The 16,183-nt window shown below is 42.1% G+C and overlaps 1 protein-coding gene across 4 annotated transcripts in view; it reads left to right on the forward strand.

Moving 5' to 3' along the window:
* Nucleotides 1-16,183, forward strand: part of LOC147127121 (cadherin-18) — a 140,043-nt gene that overhangs the window by 91,194 nt on the left and 32,666 nt on the right. For all 4 annotated transcript variants that reach the window (XM_086021594.1, XM_086021593.1, XM_086021595.1 and 1 more), the window contains one exon: nt 11,228-11,522. In XM_086021594.1, coding sequence (XP_085877720.1) covers nt 11,228-11,522 — 295 coding nt within the window. The remainder of the gene's footprint in view (nt 1-11,227; nt 11,523-16,183) is intronic.

Here is a 16,183-nt window from a genome sequence, read left to right on the forward strand (position 1 = left end):
GAAGGAGCACAAACATTATTAAGGAATCAATTTGACATGCATGTTTACATAGATGAGGCCTCCAGATGGTTGGCACAAATAAAAAGGAGAGGGGGAAAAAAAACATTTAATTATGTGAGCCGGGGTTGATGCACTGGCTCCTTAAGTGGCCAGCGGAGCAGGAGGACCCTCAATTAGCCAACCATTCGGTTCGGCACAAAGCGTCTCTTCCTCGTATTTTTTTTTTAAACCTCCATCGAGGAGCTGTTTTTTTTCGCCGCTGCTGCTTTTCTTTGTTCGAATTACGGCTTGAGTCATCGCCGTGCAACATTGTGGAGGGGTGCGCTTGGGCCAAGCGAGAGGCCAATTCCATTTGGATCAGGACTTATTACGGAGAAATCAGATGCTGGAAATTTGGCACATTAGCAGTCGAGGCTGCAAATATGCTACGTTAGGGGTCGGAATTAAATACGATGCAAATACGCTACGTTAGAGCCATACATTGAATATGAGATGCTAAAAGTGTATTGACCATCAAATATGATGACGAGGTTCATACATTAAATAAGTACAGTAAATCTGAGACGTACCAATAATCAATACAAAGCAACCATGCCATATGGTGATATATACACCCAAAATAGTTTCGAATGATGGTACATTTGAGGTGAATAGACATTAAATATCAGACACTGAAGATGTACACACTACTAAATATGATAGAAATATAGCACATTAGGCAAGGGCAACTTTATTTACAGAGCACATTTCGCAGACAAGGCAACTCAATGTGCTTCACATAAGCAAAAACACAACACCTAAAAGCATTTACAAACACAACAGCTGAAGACATTCAAAGGCAAAGCAAATATAACACAAAAATATTATTAAAATGACAAAAAAAGAATGTACATTGACAACGTTTAAACACATTTACGAACAAAAGATTGAAAGGCATTTAAAAGGAATGGACAGAAATGAAAAGTAGCTTTCTGAAACTACTGTAAGACTGGATAGTGAAATTGATTTTACATTGAATAGAAAAGACAATGTGGATTAAGGCAGGGCTGCTTGTTTAATTTTCTCCTAATTGTTGATTTGAATGTATTTTTTTTCTCCATTGTTGATAGAATGAAGTTGAAGCGCAAAGTGGAAATGGGAATTTCCCATTAGCACCTGCAATTCGAATCCAACCTCTAAATTGCGTCTTCAAATTCTGTTTGTTCTCCGCATTGTCAAAACTGCATCGAGTCCTTGTGAGTGGCTTTGTTATTGCGGCGAAGCTCAAAGGTTGAAGAAGACTGGCTGCCACTGGCGCCCAGCTGAGCTTTTTGACAAGGAACTAACGCCTCCTCCTCCTTCTCCTGCTGACATTTACATATGCGCAGCCAAACAGGGTTGCTTTTCTTTTTCTTCTTCTTGTTGTCTTCCGGCCCGCTGCGTACCTCCCTTGCACATGCTGCGACGTGACAGTTGCCTGATTCTGTCACAGAGTAACACGTTTCACGATGTATGAATAAAACATTGTAGTCACCTCCTCTGTGAAATTTTCCGCCAAGGAACATGAGACAAGGCGGAGCCTGATGCTCTTTGTGGGGCCATTCTGTTCAATTGACCGAAATCTTAGGCTGTAGTACTACACGCACACACAAAAACAATTGAAACAAGATTAAATCCATCCATTATCTATACCGCTTATCCTCACAAGGGTCGCGGGTGTGCGGGAGCCTATCCCAGCTGTCTTCGGGCAGTAGGCGGGGGACACCCTGAATTGGTTACCAGCCAATCGCAGGGCACACAGAGACAAACAATCGCACACACTCACAATCACACCTAGGGGCAATTTAGAGTGTCCAATCAATTTACCATGCATGTTTTTGGAATGTGGGAGGAAACCGGAGTACCCGGAGAAAACCCACGCAGGCACGGCGAGAACATGCGAACCCACGACCTCTGAATTGTGAGGCGGACGTGCTAACCAGTCAACCACCGTGCCGCCAAGATTAAATCAAATCTTGGTAAAAATACACTTGTTCTCAGCCCGCCAAGATATTTCTTCTTACCAGGCATATTTTTGTGTCAGAGCATTTCACTTGCTCAAACCAGCTCGATTTGCGATTTCATCTTGTTGAAATTTTTGTTTCTGGAGCGAGGCCCAATCGTCTTCCAGCATCATTCCTCCAAAGCTCGCCGACTCCGTGGCGGAGCTGTCATTTCCCAACTGCTTCAGACCTCCCGGAAAGGTGTCAGTGGGGATTATGGGACACCTCGTGGGGATTAAAAATGTTCTTGACAGAATGGCCGCTTCACTTCTTTCCCAGCAGTCGCTCCTCGGTGACGGCCCACCGAGCGACGATAATAAAGTGCACCCAACATCTTCAAAGTTGTACGCACACTTTTTGCCTCTCTGCGTATACATACGCAATACTGAATTTACCAGACTGCACGTCAAAGCACTCAATTCTGGTTTAGTGCCTACAGATGTCTATTTAATATCTAAAAAAACTGAGTGTCAAAACCGCTCCTGCTGTAGTTTGTTCTCTTCCACTAGCTAATATGCTTGGGCCAATCAGGATTTTATTTTTCATTCATGGCATCCTTCTATCGACTTGTAAAACAGTATCCATCCACACAACTACTAATTCGTCTTAATTTATTATCCACGTACTCCTTTTACATGGCGCCCCCAATGGTCGGACTGGGACATCACAATATATAATTATCTGTATGGGCATAAACAATTTTTGGGCAATGTGTGTAATGTATTGCTTCAAGAGTTCTAACATTGCGACCATCGATGCTAATCATCAGCCTGTCAATGGCAGGTTCCGTTATGTGTTAGCATTAAGCTGTTAAAGGGATGGTTGGGCCGGGATGGCCATGTTTTCACTAACAAGTTCATTTTATATATTTTTTTGATCGGGAAAATGAAAAGAGCTGTCATTTTCTATGTTATCAATAAATTTGGGAGAAATTAGGAAATAAGTGACTCCATGAAAAATGCCTCTTGCTAATGAGGCAAATGGCCGTGCATTTGCATTGTGGTGGCGATCGGTCGCCGTTTTTGACAACAGAACTGACAAAGCGAGTAATATTACCACGCCTGTCTCCCTCCTGTGACGTAGACCGCTGAGACCGAAAAAATGACAAGCCGAGCCCCAAAAGGGGGCGGGGCAATTTGTAATCACCAAAAAAGGCCTTAAATCACTAAAGATTCTTTTGGGCGGAGCATTTTAGTACTGATGTCATTTTTACATGCAACGTGCATGCAAGTGCCAATGTTAAGCTCATCCAAGTGTCCCTTTAAAACCTGGTTGAAGACACATTTCTATTCTCTGGCTTTTGATCAGGCCTGAAATTTTCGGCTCGTTTCCGGTGTCAATTGAATATAGAGTTTCATGTTAATTTATCGATTAACACTTGTGTATTATGGCCTTTTTATTGTTTATTATTTATTGTAGCTCTAGCTGTTATGAAATGCGCTGTATAAATAAAATTGTATTGTATTATATTGTATTGATTTAGAACTGAGATCATATTTAACAAGACTATATTCGCCATCGTTTTCTTCGGTCTGATAGCGATGTAAGCACAACTGAGTATGTAAAAACCTTATGACTCATCTCGTCTGTCCAAGCGGCAGACGATGATTCGGGCGGCGCGTGGCAATTGGTCGCACTCGTTCGTCCTCTCCGTGACCCTCTGACGGATGGTCATTAGTGGCCAGGCTTAGCATTACGGCGGCGAATCAATTGCGAGCCAGCGCCGGGGACGCAGACGAGCTGATTGGGAGGCGGCGATCGGACAATCGACGTGGAAAAAAAGTGATTAAATCCTCTTGAGTGAGGTGGAGGAGCTGGAATTAATCAAAAGTGAAGCCACCACCATTAATTGCAAATATGATGCCAACACACGCATCAAGGCTCGTCTGATTGTTTGTTTTTCACCCTTATACTCCTCCTGTTGCCTGACCACGATACACACTCTGCAGCCCGACATTGGCGGTCAGAAGTGACAAAATACCAATACTTTGTTACTGTACTTGGAGAAGATTGTTCAGGTATCTGTGCTTTTCCTTGCATATTTACTTAAACGACACCTTTTTTTATTTTACTCCCTGCATTTGAAAATGTCTGCTTTGTATTTTCTATAACTACGTAAACACAGAAACTACCAAATGAAACATTAGACTCGCTTTTTCATCACGCCCCAAAAAGATACATTATTCAATTTTTTTTGGTAATCAGCAGTAAAACATGGGTTGGTGTCACCCAAATCACAGATTTTCGACCCAAAAATTACAGAAAACAAACTTTTTGTGAAAAGATACACAACAGTGACTTTGATGCTAGTAATTTTTCCTTCAGTGATGCCTCAAACATATGAGCATTCCTCTTCTTCTATAAAGTACCAATAAGAACATTGAAATGTGATTTTGATGGCAAAATAATGTATTTACAATGTATCTCCATTGTAACAATTGTACAACTGACAGACTTTATAAACTATTTGCATGCTATTAATAGTAGTAGTCATAGTATTCAGTAGTGTGTGTGCGTGCATGCGTGACATGCATGTGTGTCTATATATGTGTACATTACATCATCGCTTCTACTTCATTATTTAATTAATCTGCCATCTTTTTAGATTTAACGTGACAAATACTTTGCTCATTCCCAAGTGGCTTGTAACGATCACATTTTCAAGGTTCCTTCTCTTTGTCCACAAAATCCAAGTGTGAGTCAAGTGGTCGCATTGAGTGAATGGCGGGTCTTAAACATAGCATCTTCATCTGTCTATTTACATCCAAGTGCTTTGCAATTCTATCAAATCTGATGTTGTTGTCCAGCAATCCAGTGTGTTGCGTTGACTTTTGGAGCAGAGTCGTAGCAATGCATTGGCCATTTTTATGACGTGCTTATCCCTTTTTGTGACTGCAACGCTAGAGATGATGCCTCTTTACGAGAAGTCATAACGGCGGAGAGCCGAGAGTAGCGCTACAGCGCATAGATCACGTAGATGAGACGGACGGAACAGATGAGACGCATGGCGGCCGACAAGCGCCTGACTGGATATTTAGCAGCATGGCAAGTTTGGCGCAAAGGGAGCCAGATGAATGAAGGTCACAGCAAAGCTTTAAAGGAGCGAGATGGAGGATTTGAGCAGCGACATTTGCTGTGCTTTCCACACACACACGCTTTGTTCGATTTTATGCGTTTTTCACCACCACAAAAAACACTTGTGGAACTTCAGTCGTGTACTCAGTACACAGGGTGATTGGTTTTAAAACCCCACGAGGAAACTCTAATAGTGGCACTCAAAGCCCTAAACTCTATTTGAAACCCTAATTTTAAAAACTCTAAGCCTTGTTAGAACCCGTAATTTGAAAGACTATCCCTTGCTAAAGGTATTAACGGTAACCCAGGCCTGAAACCTTAATTTGGAAATCTGGTGCGAAATTCGAAACCTTCAAACCATGATTACATGAAATTCGAAACCTTCAAACCATGATTACATGTCCGACTCATGCTTACAAATCCAACCCTTACCAAAGCCTAATGTTAAACTCAGTCTTGACACCTGAATGTGAAAATCCACCTTGAAACCCAAAGCCTATCTTGAATCCATGTTTTTTGTTTTTCCTGAATCTTGTTTTGAAACACTAGCCTAGGCTATCGACCCTAATTAGCAACCCTAACCTTTGTTTGAACCCCTAAGCAAGACCTGACACTAACCAATGCCAAATAACCCCAATTTGAAACCCAAACTCTTTAAGTTAAACCCTAATTTGAAATCCTAAACTTTGCTTGTAACGCTAACCAATGCATGAAACCCTTTTTACAACCTAATTTGAAACCCTAATCCTTGTTTAACGTCCTAATTTCCAACCTGAATTTGCTTGAAACCGTAATTGGAAGAAGCAATTTGAAATGACGTTGGAAACCTTGACTTGAAATGCTAACACTCGCTTCAGACCCAAACTCAAATCCCATGCCAATTTTTCAACGCGTTTCCAAACTCATTTGAAACCTGCTTTGCAATAACGCGTTGGCCTGCGATTCTCAATGAGCTCCTGCAAACTTGTCGCATGCTGTTGTCAGAGAACACTGCATCGCCTCTCTGCCGTCAGGTTGCTCCCTTGGGCATGTGATAAAATAATGAGGTGGCTTCTCCTCACAATGATCACAGTGCAGAGATTCAGCTGATCTCTTTAAACCCCTCCGAAATGCTTTGCCCGCCGGCCGTCAGCTGCCGTGCGCCACTTCGGTCCTCCGGCAGGCTTTGATGGAGTTGCACGCAGAGGCACGCATCAACACATTCCCTTGTCTTGGTTGGATTTGCGGATGAATACCACTCTGTTTTGGGGCAGGGGACATCATAAATTTCTGTAGACCAGGTTTTGTTATGACCTCTCATATTGAGCCATTTCAATTTTTATAAATTAATTATATATTTTTTTTGGGGGGGGGGGCGTAATCTAAAACCTTTCGGTGCAAATTTGGTGGCACAAAGTCAAGACGTTTTTGTCATCGTTTTCAAGTAAGTGGTAGTCACTCGTTTACGGTCGCCTGATTGAGTGGGTTAGCCTGTTTCTACGCGTCAGTGTGTCTGCCATATTTGATATGGCATTTGATTTGACCCATAAACTAACGCAAGTGAATGGACTGAACTGCACAAAGCAAAAACCTACAAGCAGTGAAAGTTGCGAGGTCTCTATTGTTTTTGTAGTAATTATATAATTATTATTATCGTTATTATTACTATTACTATTACTATAACCATTACCATTATCCGTAATTATCATATTTTTGAGGATCTAAACATGAACCAAAAAAACTCAGAAAACTTTGCACATCAGCACAACATCAAGCCTGGCAAAATTGTATATACAGTAGTTTAAAGTTATCATACGAAAGTACAAACAATGGGTCTAAAACTCCCCCTACAAAGGTTTAATGGAGCCCTAGTATATCCTAAAATGTACAGGAGGTGAGCTGTGAGTATTTGAATGTACGATTTTGGCCCATTTTTGCACATTTACAGGGGTCATCCTTTTGTGCCGTTGTACAATGTTTTCTATATTTCCATGAGTTATAAGGTAATAATGTTTGTAACTCTGTTACTACCAAACTACCAACAGTTCGTATTTCTGGTGATTTGTATCAGTTCAACTAATAATTGTAGCAATCAATGAAGACTGACTAGCAGAAAAGTCTTCCCCTTCTACATATTATATTCATTTCTCACTTCTTTCTCAGTCCCTTAGGAAGCCAACATAGTATGACAAAAGCTAAGCAACTAACAACATTCAGCGTAATCAATTCAGGGTGTCCCCCGCCTACTGTCCGAAGACTGCTGGGATAGGCTCCAGCACTCCCCGCGACCCTTGTGAGGATAAGCGGTATAGATAATGGATGGATGGAAATCTTTAGGAAATGAAAGATTTGTTTGTTTGGAGGCCCTTGTCACCACAGCAATACACACTATTGTGCACAGATGGGACCTCATAGAATTAGCAATACTTAAAGCAAATTTGCAAAACCCTGTTATAATAGGCAAATTCAATCAAAAGGCATTGTTCTGTCTTAATTCCATTAGATCTCACTTCTCTTTGCCACATCCAGTATGCCGTCAACGTACAGTTCAAGCAGGTGTTTATTCATATTTGTTGATGGGGGAGACCACCATCACAAGTGCTCCATTGTTTCCCTTTTTTTTCCTCCTGTTTCCCAGCATTGACTTTATTTCCCAATTGAAAGCTAATAGCATTCTGCTGGGTACTGGTGAAATTTTCTGCATGAGCAAAATTAATCACCCACATGTCTGGCTCCCCATGCAGACGATTGATCGCCGGGATTTGAAATAATGCGACAGAAAGTTAGCCCCCGGTCCATTTTGGTTTCAGCTGTGATTAAGGACGTAAATAAGCACAGCGAGGTCAGGCTCATAACGGCGCTTTTGGGGAATTGTTAGAATGCAGCACACTGCTGCTCATGATGACTGGCGCTAATGACTAGCTGTAATGACTAATGCTAATGATTGGTGCTACTGTTCAGGCATCCTTACTTGTTAAATAACTCTAATTGTGGGGAGTTTAGGCAGGCCCTTGTCTGGAACAACATAATGTAAACATAGCATCACCTTGTTAGCATTAGGCAGCTAAGATGACCGTAGTACATCTTTATTTTTACCACCAAACATGACCCTTGCACATTTTTGCCTGACACACACATTTAGCGAAGCTTGAATTTGGACTTCCTTTACACTTGGTAGGCACCAGCACACACAATGCTTTGAGCAGTGGATTTAATGGAAGCGCAGCCTGTAGGCACCCCACAGATCTTGGCTCCGAGGACTCCTAATCTTTTCATTTTCTATCAATGCACCGCAATGGTGCGCAGGTGACTGAGACTTGGAGGGGCCGCCATGTTTGCACCTCGAACGCTAGAAAATGAGCGAGCCCGGCAGCCAAAGTGGTAATTACGCTCTCATCTGGCCCTCCGTCACGCCATCTTGCTGTTTTGCGCTCGCCCTTCCCTCTCTCCGCCTCTAAGTGCCTTTCAAAGAGTGAGGAAGCCTCAAGTTTGATCTCCACCACATGAATAATTTATGCAGCCGCGCCAATGTTTATCTTCCGGGCCCTCCAAAGACTCGCGTGAAGCTCGTTAGGGATGAGACGGAGGTGCGTGGAGGGGATCCAAAAACGCCACCAGGAAGAGAAATAAACCACCATGTTTGAAAAGAGACATACAGTATTTCAAAATGTAGAAGCAGGGGCGGGCAAACTTTTGTGCTTGGGGTGCTTGTTCGATTGTTAAAACAGTTGGGCCCGGTCATATTTAGGTTTGTACAAAAAGAATTAACCCATGATATTAAAAAGTGTTTAAAAACAAAGTATTACCTGCCTCTTGATCATGTACACTCTCGGCGGGTCAGATTAAAGAAAGGTGTGGGCCTTATATGTCCCCTGGGCCATACTTTGCCCACCACTGCTTGAGACTGTTTAGAGAATAAATGCGTTAATCCTCTTGGTGTCAATTACAGCAAAACTTCTCATTAAAAACTCCCCTAGAACAACTCCCCCAGGATCTTCTGTGTGCATGAGAGACAGTCAAGTACGAAGCAGTATGTCGTCTGAGCTAGACGTCAGCAGAATAATTCAGGGGCTGTGTGGTGCCGCCAAGTTGACGCCGTGAAAACAATAAACGAAGGGGACCCACGCAACTAGCACGACTTCACACTGGCTCATTTTAAAACAGCTCTCAAGTGTGTTATTATTAACACCAAAATTCTCCAAACAAACAGTTCTTGTCTTGATGAAATTAGCAAATTTCGAGGGCGGCGCTATACACCACCTCATATTATGTTACCATAATGACGGAGGGGCGGAGCTAGGGTGTTATGGCTATGCAAGCAGCTTCTATTTTCAAAATCTGAGTCTAGTGTGTAGAAAAAATGTTGGCGCCCAATAGATGATAAAAAATAATTCACTGGTGGAGGCAACACTTCATACATTGATTTTTTTTTTTTTTTTTTTTTTTTTTGTAAATCAGTGTTCAGAACACTGCACAAATACCGCCCTACATCATCAACAATAGAGAACTCAAGCATGTGCCGCTAATCTAGGGGAAAAAAAACAATGCAGCTCTGCTTACCGTTTGTTTTTGACAAGATAACGTGTCCTTGGCTTGAAAGTGGTGGATTATCACCCAGCCAAGATGTCAAGTCAGTCGGGGGTGTTTTTTATATATAAATTAGCCAAATTTGTGATGTTACAGCACGGTGGTCGACTGGTTAGCACGTCCACCTCACAGTTCAGAGGTTGTGGGTTCGATCCCGGCCCCGGCCTCCCTGTATGGAGTTTGCATGTTCTCCCTGTGCCTGCGTGGGTTTTCTCCGGGTACTGTGGTTTCCTCATATTCCAAAAACATGCTTGGTAGGTTAATTGGACACTTTAAATTGCCCCTAGGTGTGATTGTGAGAGTGAATGTTTGTTTGTCGGTGTGCCCTGCGATTGGCTGGCAATCAATTCAGGGTGTCCCCCGCCTATTGCCCGAAGACTGCTGGGATAGGCTCCAGCACTCCCCGTGACCCTTGTGACGAAAAGCGGTATAGATAATGGATGGATGTGATGTTACATTTTCGTAAATCGTCAGAGAATGAAACATATACTTTGTTTAATTTCACACTTGATGGGGAGGGCAGGCACTCCAGATACATGAATATTTGCATACAGAAAAGTCCATTGGACATAAAAAGAATGTTCTCTGACAATATTGTCAGATCATATTAGACCCATAAGGTTAGAGTACTCTAACATCGCCGATATGATACGTTGCAGTATCAATGATTTGTCACACCCTTTTAAGCATGTTGTTTTACGTTGGGCTTGGCTCACATGATACAAAAGAAGAGTTTCAATGTTCTCTATTCAACTTTGAAAACGCCGACATTCGCCTCACAATTCCTTTCGGTATCAACAAAGTCTCCACCAAATCCAACATAATCTTAATCCCTCACGTGGAGCTTTCTTCACCAAAATGTTGTTCAGAAAGGTGTGCTTCAGGAATAAAATGCCATGTCGAATTTTTAAACGGCATATTTTTCACACCTGTCTTCTCAAATCCATCTGCTTGTCAGTTGTAAGCCCCGTGACAGCTGCTGCTCACTTTAATAACTAAATGTCCTGACGTTGCCCAAAGAAGGACATGCAGACTGGTGTGTAGTTCTTATCTTGTGTCATGCAAAACTGAAATAAACTATTTAGTGTTATTCTCTTTTGTATAACATGACTGTCACATCAATTGATTTGCTCAAGTGTGTCGAATCTGGTGTCAATAAAAATGAATTTAAGTCCTAGTGGTTGTCCCTAGCTAAAAGCAATCCCAGTCAATATCAGCGTCCTCTGTTAAAAAAAAGTGCCAAAGTAGGATTTAAGAAAAAAATTGATGGTGGGAGCTGTAATTGGATGAGGTCCAATGAGCCATCGGAGGCTTCACATGTAATCTGGAGCTTCAAAACCATCAAAACACTCCTTATCCCTGCTTGACTTGGCTGACTTGGAGTCAACCTGAGCAGACTTTTGTGCCACAGAGTTGTGGTACACCTTGAGTTGTCTGTCTGGTTGTCAGTCAATCACTCAAGAACAATCACATTGACACCGGTGGGCAATAACAGTAGCAGTCAATGCGGCAATCTTGTGTAAAAAGTTTCAAAATATTTCTGTTTGTATTTTTCTCCCTTGCAGCTTCACTCCAACTCGGACAAAGGCGACGGAACAGTGCGCTACATCCTGAGCGGCGAAGGCGCGGGTACCATCTTCCTGATCAACGAGGTCACGGGAGATATCCATGCCACCCGCAGCCTTGACCGGGAGAAGAAGTCACACTACGTGTTGCACGCACAGGCCTTGGACCGCCACACGGAGGAAGCGCTGGAACCAAAGTCGGAATTCATCATCAAAGTCCAGGACATCAATGACAATGCACCGCAGTTTCCGGACGGACCCTTTGTCGCCACCGTCCCCGAAATGTCTGACGTGGGTAAGTAAACGGAAACTCAGTGTTGTGCAGGTCAAAAATAAGTCTGGAGTCTTCACCTTGTCAAGTCTCATGAACACCAAGTCAAGTCAACTCTGAATTCTCACAAGTTTTAGCCAAGCAAGTCCAGAGTTTTAAAACTCTGGATTTACAGTAAGTCTGACTCGAGTGAAATCATTCACCCACCTGTGGTTGTCGATGCTTCTGCTTAGTTTTACAGCCTAAAGCTAATGCAGAATATAATTAGTGGGACGCTCCTCTCACTCTTATGGCCTCCCTGATGGGAATACCTTTGGAAAGCACTCTACCTAAGCGAGGAAGTCCAAGAAAAGCTTCCCTCCACCTCGGATATGCATTGTGTGGCGAGCGCATCAATTTTTTATACTTCTTTTGTTTTTCGGTGGCGGCCAACAAAAGAGGTCCTCTTCTCGGTCCAGCGGATTCACCGCCTCGCACCGAATGGCACTGCACATTTTACGAATGTTTAAAAAGTGCACTTGCCACTCCGGCTGCAAAGCAGCCTCGAAATGCACAGCAGGGAATGCGCCAAAAGTCCAGTCATCCATTTCCAGTCACATTTGTGACAAGAGAAACAGGGGTACACCCTAGACTGGTCCCTAGCCACGTTTCACATTGTTTCAAAGTGGAAATATGTTTTTTAATGTCTCCGTAGAGCCTCTGAGAAGGAATTGAAAAATGGAGGCGGTAACATGAACCAGTCTGTTCTTTTTGAATAAGTATTTCTGTTGTGCGTCGGCGGCATGCTGTGAATACATCCTCCAGACGAGACTTTTATTTTTGTTGTTGTTCTGTGTTGATGACCCTCTAATTCCTGTTACTGTCCGTGGTGGTACAGATCACATCACATAGCAAGATTTTGTGCTCTCAATGCAGGCATGATAAAAAAATGTCCTTGAACTACTCTGATGGCAGTTCGGTTGAAGTGTACTTAAAAGTAAAGTCCTTGCAGGGCCTTTTTGTTGACAGCGGTACTGTTTGTTCGGTCGTTTTGTTATGTGAGGACCACAGTAACTTGAATGTTCTGCAAATATAATGCTTGTATTGAAGAATTGGTGGCAGAGTACCTAGAACACATCTTGAAGCACAACATTATTTTTTTCTCAAATGTCTCTGTCGAGCAATGAACAGGGGACCTCTGAAGAGTACTACCTAATGTAGTGGTCGGCTCCTGCTCCAAGTTGCATCGTAGAAATGAAGCTGCGTGGAGTGACTGTCCATTAATTATGCAAACATCAACATAGCCGCAGGCGCCCTCTTAATATACAGTCAATACGTGCCAGCTCGCTCTCATGTGTATTCATGTAGACATCGACAAGGAGCACGCAGGCGACAGCAGCTCCCGTGTAAACTCATTGCAAAAATGCTGCAATGGCTGTTTTGACGTGAAATGTTTCCTGACATCAACAAACAGCAATGTAAATGTCAGTATGTGATCCGTTAAATTGGGCGAAGAGGAAGCAAAATCTAAATTCTCTATTTTCAACCGACTCTGTCCTTGATCCTTGCTCCTTTCTTGACGTTAACGCCTCCCACCAGAGATCCAGTTGAGGAGAGTAACAGAGGAACGATTCAAGAATTTCATTGGGTAGCATCCTCATGCCAGTGTAATGAAGTCAATTCCACGTTAAATACTGGCCAAAGTAAAAAGACACTCAACAAAATACCGTATGTATATTTCACCTAAAATAATCAAGAACTGACCGAAATGATAGATTAGCTGTTTCATTTTGCTCCATTTACAATTCAGATAAGACTTTAACAAAATAACCGTCAGAGGTTCCTCGATCATAGCCCATCCCTAGAACCTCTCCGCCACACCATCCTCGCCGCTCGATGGATGTTTAAGATAATTTAGATGCTCCTTGATGCTCGAAGCATTGTGGAGCGGGGAGCTAGGAACGTTGCAAATAACACAAATGAGATGCACTCCATGTCCTTGATACCTCGTGTTTACATTCCGTTTACTTCCTGGTTATTTCAGCTTTTACATTCCAGCTACAGGTATCTCCAGGTTACTTCCTAGTTACCATCAGTTAAAATCCCCTCACATCTTCTTAACTTCCTGGGTACTTCCACGTAATGCATCTTGGAATATTTTCCTTGCCAAGCCTTCACAAGTGTCCAACCGATGCATCCTTTGTTTAATATAGCTGAGAAGAACACCATCCAAGTACTTGTGTTCTTGGTTTATCCATACTTTGAAGTGGAACACTACTTGGGCCGCAAACTGATGACATTTCACAAGATCACAAGGACATAGAAATGGACAAGAAATTGAGAAACAGCTTTAGTCTGATTATATCTTGTTTAGTTAATTTACTTCCTCTGTATTTGTTGTTTACATCCTGCAATGTCCTGTTAACATCTTGTTTGCATCCTCTTTAGTTTTTACTTCCGTTCACCTTCTGTTTGTGACTTAGTTTTGAGTTCTTATTCTTTTTAACTTCCTGTTAGATTCCTGTTGACTTCCTGGTGGCCCGAGAGAGGCTCCATAATTCATGCTAGGTACAGAAACTGAAACGATGGCAAGCCGTTGATGACACAAGGGAGGAAATCAAGGGCCGTGAAGGGGGAAGATAATTAGCTCCTTCTTCCCGCCCCTCGCCAATGCTAATCTCCATGAAAGTATTTGCTCTTAATCGTGCGTCTCAAATGCCTTTCAAGCAGTTGTCAGAAGATGTAGATGTACTGCCGTGAGGTCACGTGACCGCGCAGTCGCAAGGAAATGGTCCGTCGACCGGGATGCAGGAAATCGGATGCTTCTAGCGCTTAGCTAAATGAAAGGTAAAGCAAGATGCTTAAATTACTCCAATGGGGAAACAACCTGTTTGTCGGAAACCGGAAAGCTATTGATGGATGACCAAACTGATCAGGACTTGTCTTTAGGACGCTCAGCGAAACCCATCAACAGCGTTTGCAGATCACAAATGGCGCACAATGAACTAATGCGATTCAAACATGCTAACCTCTCATTCTTAACTCATTCATCACCAACATATTTTCATCCCCTCTTTTACCCTAATGTTTGAAAAAAATTGAAAAAAAAAAAATTCCTGGGATTGAATGGCTGGACTGTGAAAAGAAAAATTAATTCGTCAGTGGCAGTGAATGAGTTAATAGTGGCTTGTTTAAATGTTTAGGATGAATATTTTCACAAATGAAAGGACATGCTTTGCTTGGGGGTCCTGTCTTCTTAATGTAAGAGATATAATATGAGCTCATGAATAAATACTAGCATAAATAACAAAAATTCAAAGAAATACCAACTCTGCATTTTGTGAACAGTGTTCCGCTCTGATGGGTCTCGCATGATCCTCGCCATCGTCATGTAATTATATGGCAATGGGTTAATGGAGCCTGTAATGCTATCTGAGCCGCAGTCCGAGTGTTAAATTGGTGCACAATGGCTTGCAGGCACACTGCGCAATGATAGTAAATAAAACCACCAGCAGGCCGTCATCATTCCTTGTCTTCGGAGGCGAGAAGAGGGAAAAAAATCATGAGAGCTCCTTGGCTTCAAGTGAAGGTCAATGTACAAATACTTTGTTACTGCACTTAACAATACGTTTTTAAGTATTAATACTTAATAATAATAATTTATACTTTCTTTCTAACATGGATTTAAAAGCATTTATACCTGAAGCTGACTTCATATACCTGAAGCTGACTTCAATTCTATCTGTGTGCAGTATAACAGCAAGATGGCGCTTCACCATGTTTGCTTTGAGTCCTCCGTAGAGGAGTGAGGTCAATCACAGTTGTGATATTGATCGATTGAGATTGTCAAGACTTTATAGGGCAGAAAAAAGAAAATGCATTGAGGAATGTGAACCAGAGAGAACTAGTGGTGATACACCAGATTTGGAGATGCAAGATATTCCCCATCCATAGCCATATTTAAGAGAGATGGTTGATGTTGTTGACTCCAAGAATGATGATTGGCAACTGCATTGCTTTGCTATCAATTTGTTGGTGCAATCTGAATCTGAAAAAATATCCAAAAAAGGTTCATTTCTTTCAGCTAGTTTTGAAATTTTGGGGGGGTTGGTCAGTCCATAACGGTAGCAAAGGTATGGGAACAACTTGTTTTGATAGCATTGATCCTTTTCTCAGTAAGAGTTAATTAAAGAGGGAAACAATTTTCTGGCGATCATTCTTCCCATTGTGCCAAATTCTCAAAAGATGTATCAATCCAAATACATTTTTCTTTTGTGAATTTCAGAGTTGCGCTTTTTTAATTTAAACTGAGTACAGTAGTTAAATCAGTGCTCCTACTTTTTCCACATCTGAACATAGCCCCAAAATTTACTGGCATGCACTGGGTAGCTCACTCTGCAATAATTGTTTTTGTCACAACATATTTTGACATGCCACGTACTTGCGGTTCTGATATGGCGTGCACATCTGGTATAGACTTCTTGCTCGTTGCACCGCATCAAGCCATCATACCGGGATCATATTAGGATTCAATATTGCCGAGGTTCCCTGGAGAAGCCATTGGCTGCTGGCAGCAAAAAAATAAATAAAAAAATGGAAATGACAAGCAGAATTACACTGGCAAAGGCACAAGAGAAGATGTAGAAGAAGAAACCTTTATCTCAACGAGCTCAGACAGCTTGGGTTACATATCACGAAAAATCAAT

This window comes from Filicampus tigris, chromosome 21 (assembly GCF_054856515.1).
Source record: "Filicampus tigris isolate MCC_2025a chromosome 21, RoL_Ftig_1.0, whole genome shotgun sequence".
Taxonomy (NCBI): domain Eukaryota; kingdom Metazoa; phylum Chordata; class Actinopteri; order Syngnathiformes; family Syngnathidae; genus Filicampus; species Filicampus tigris.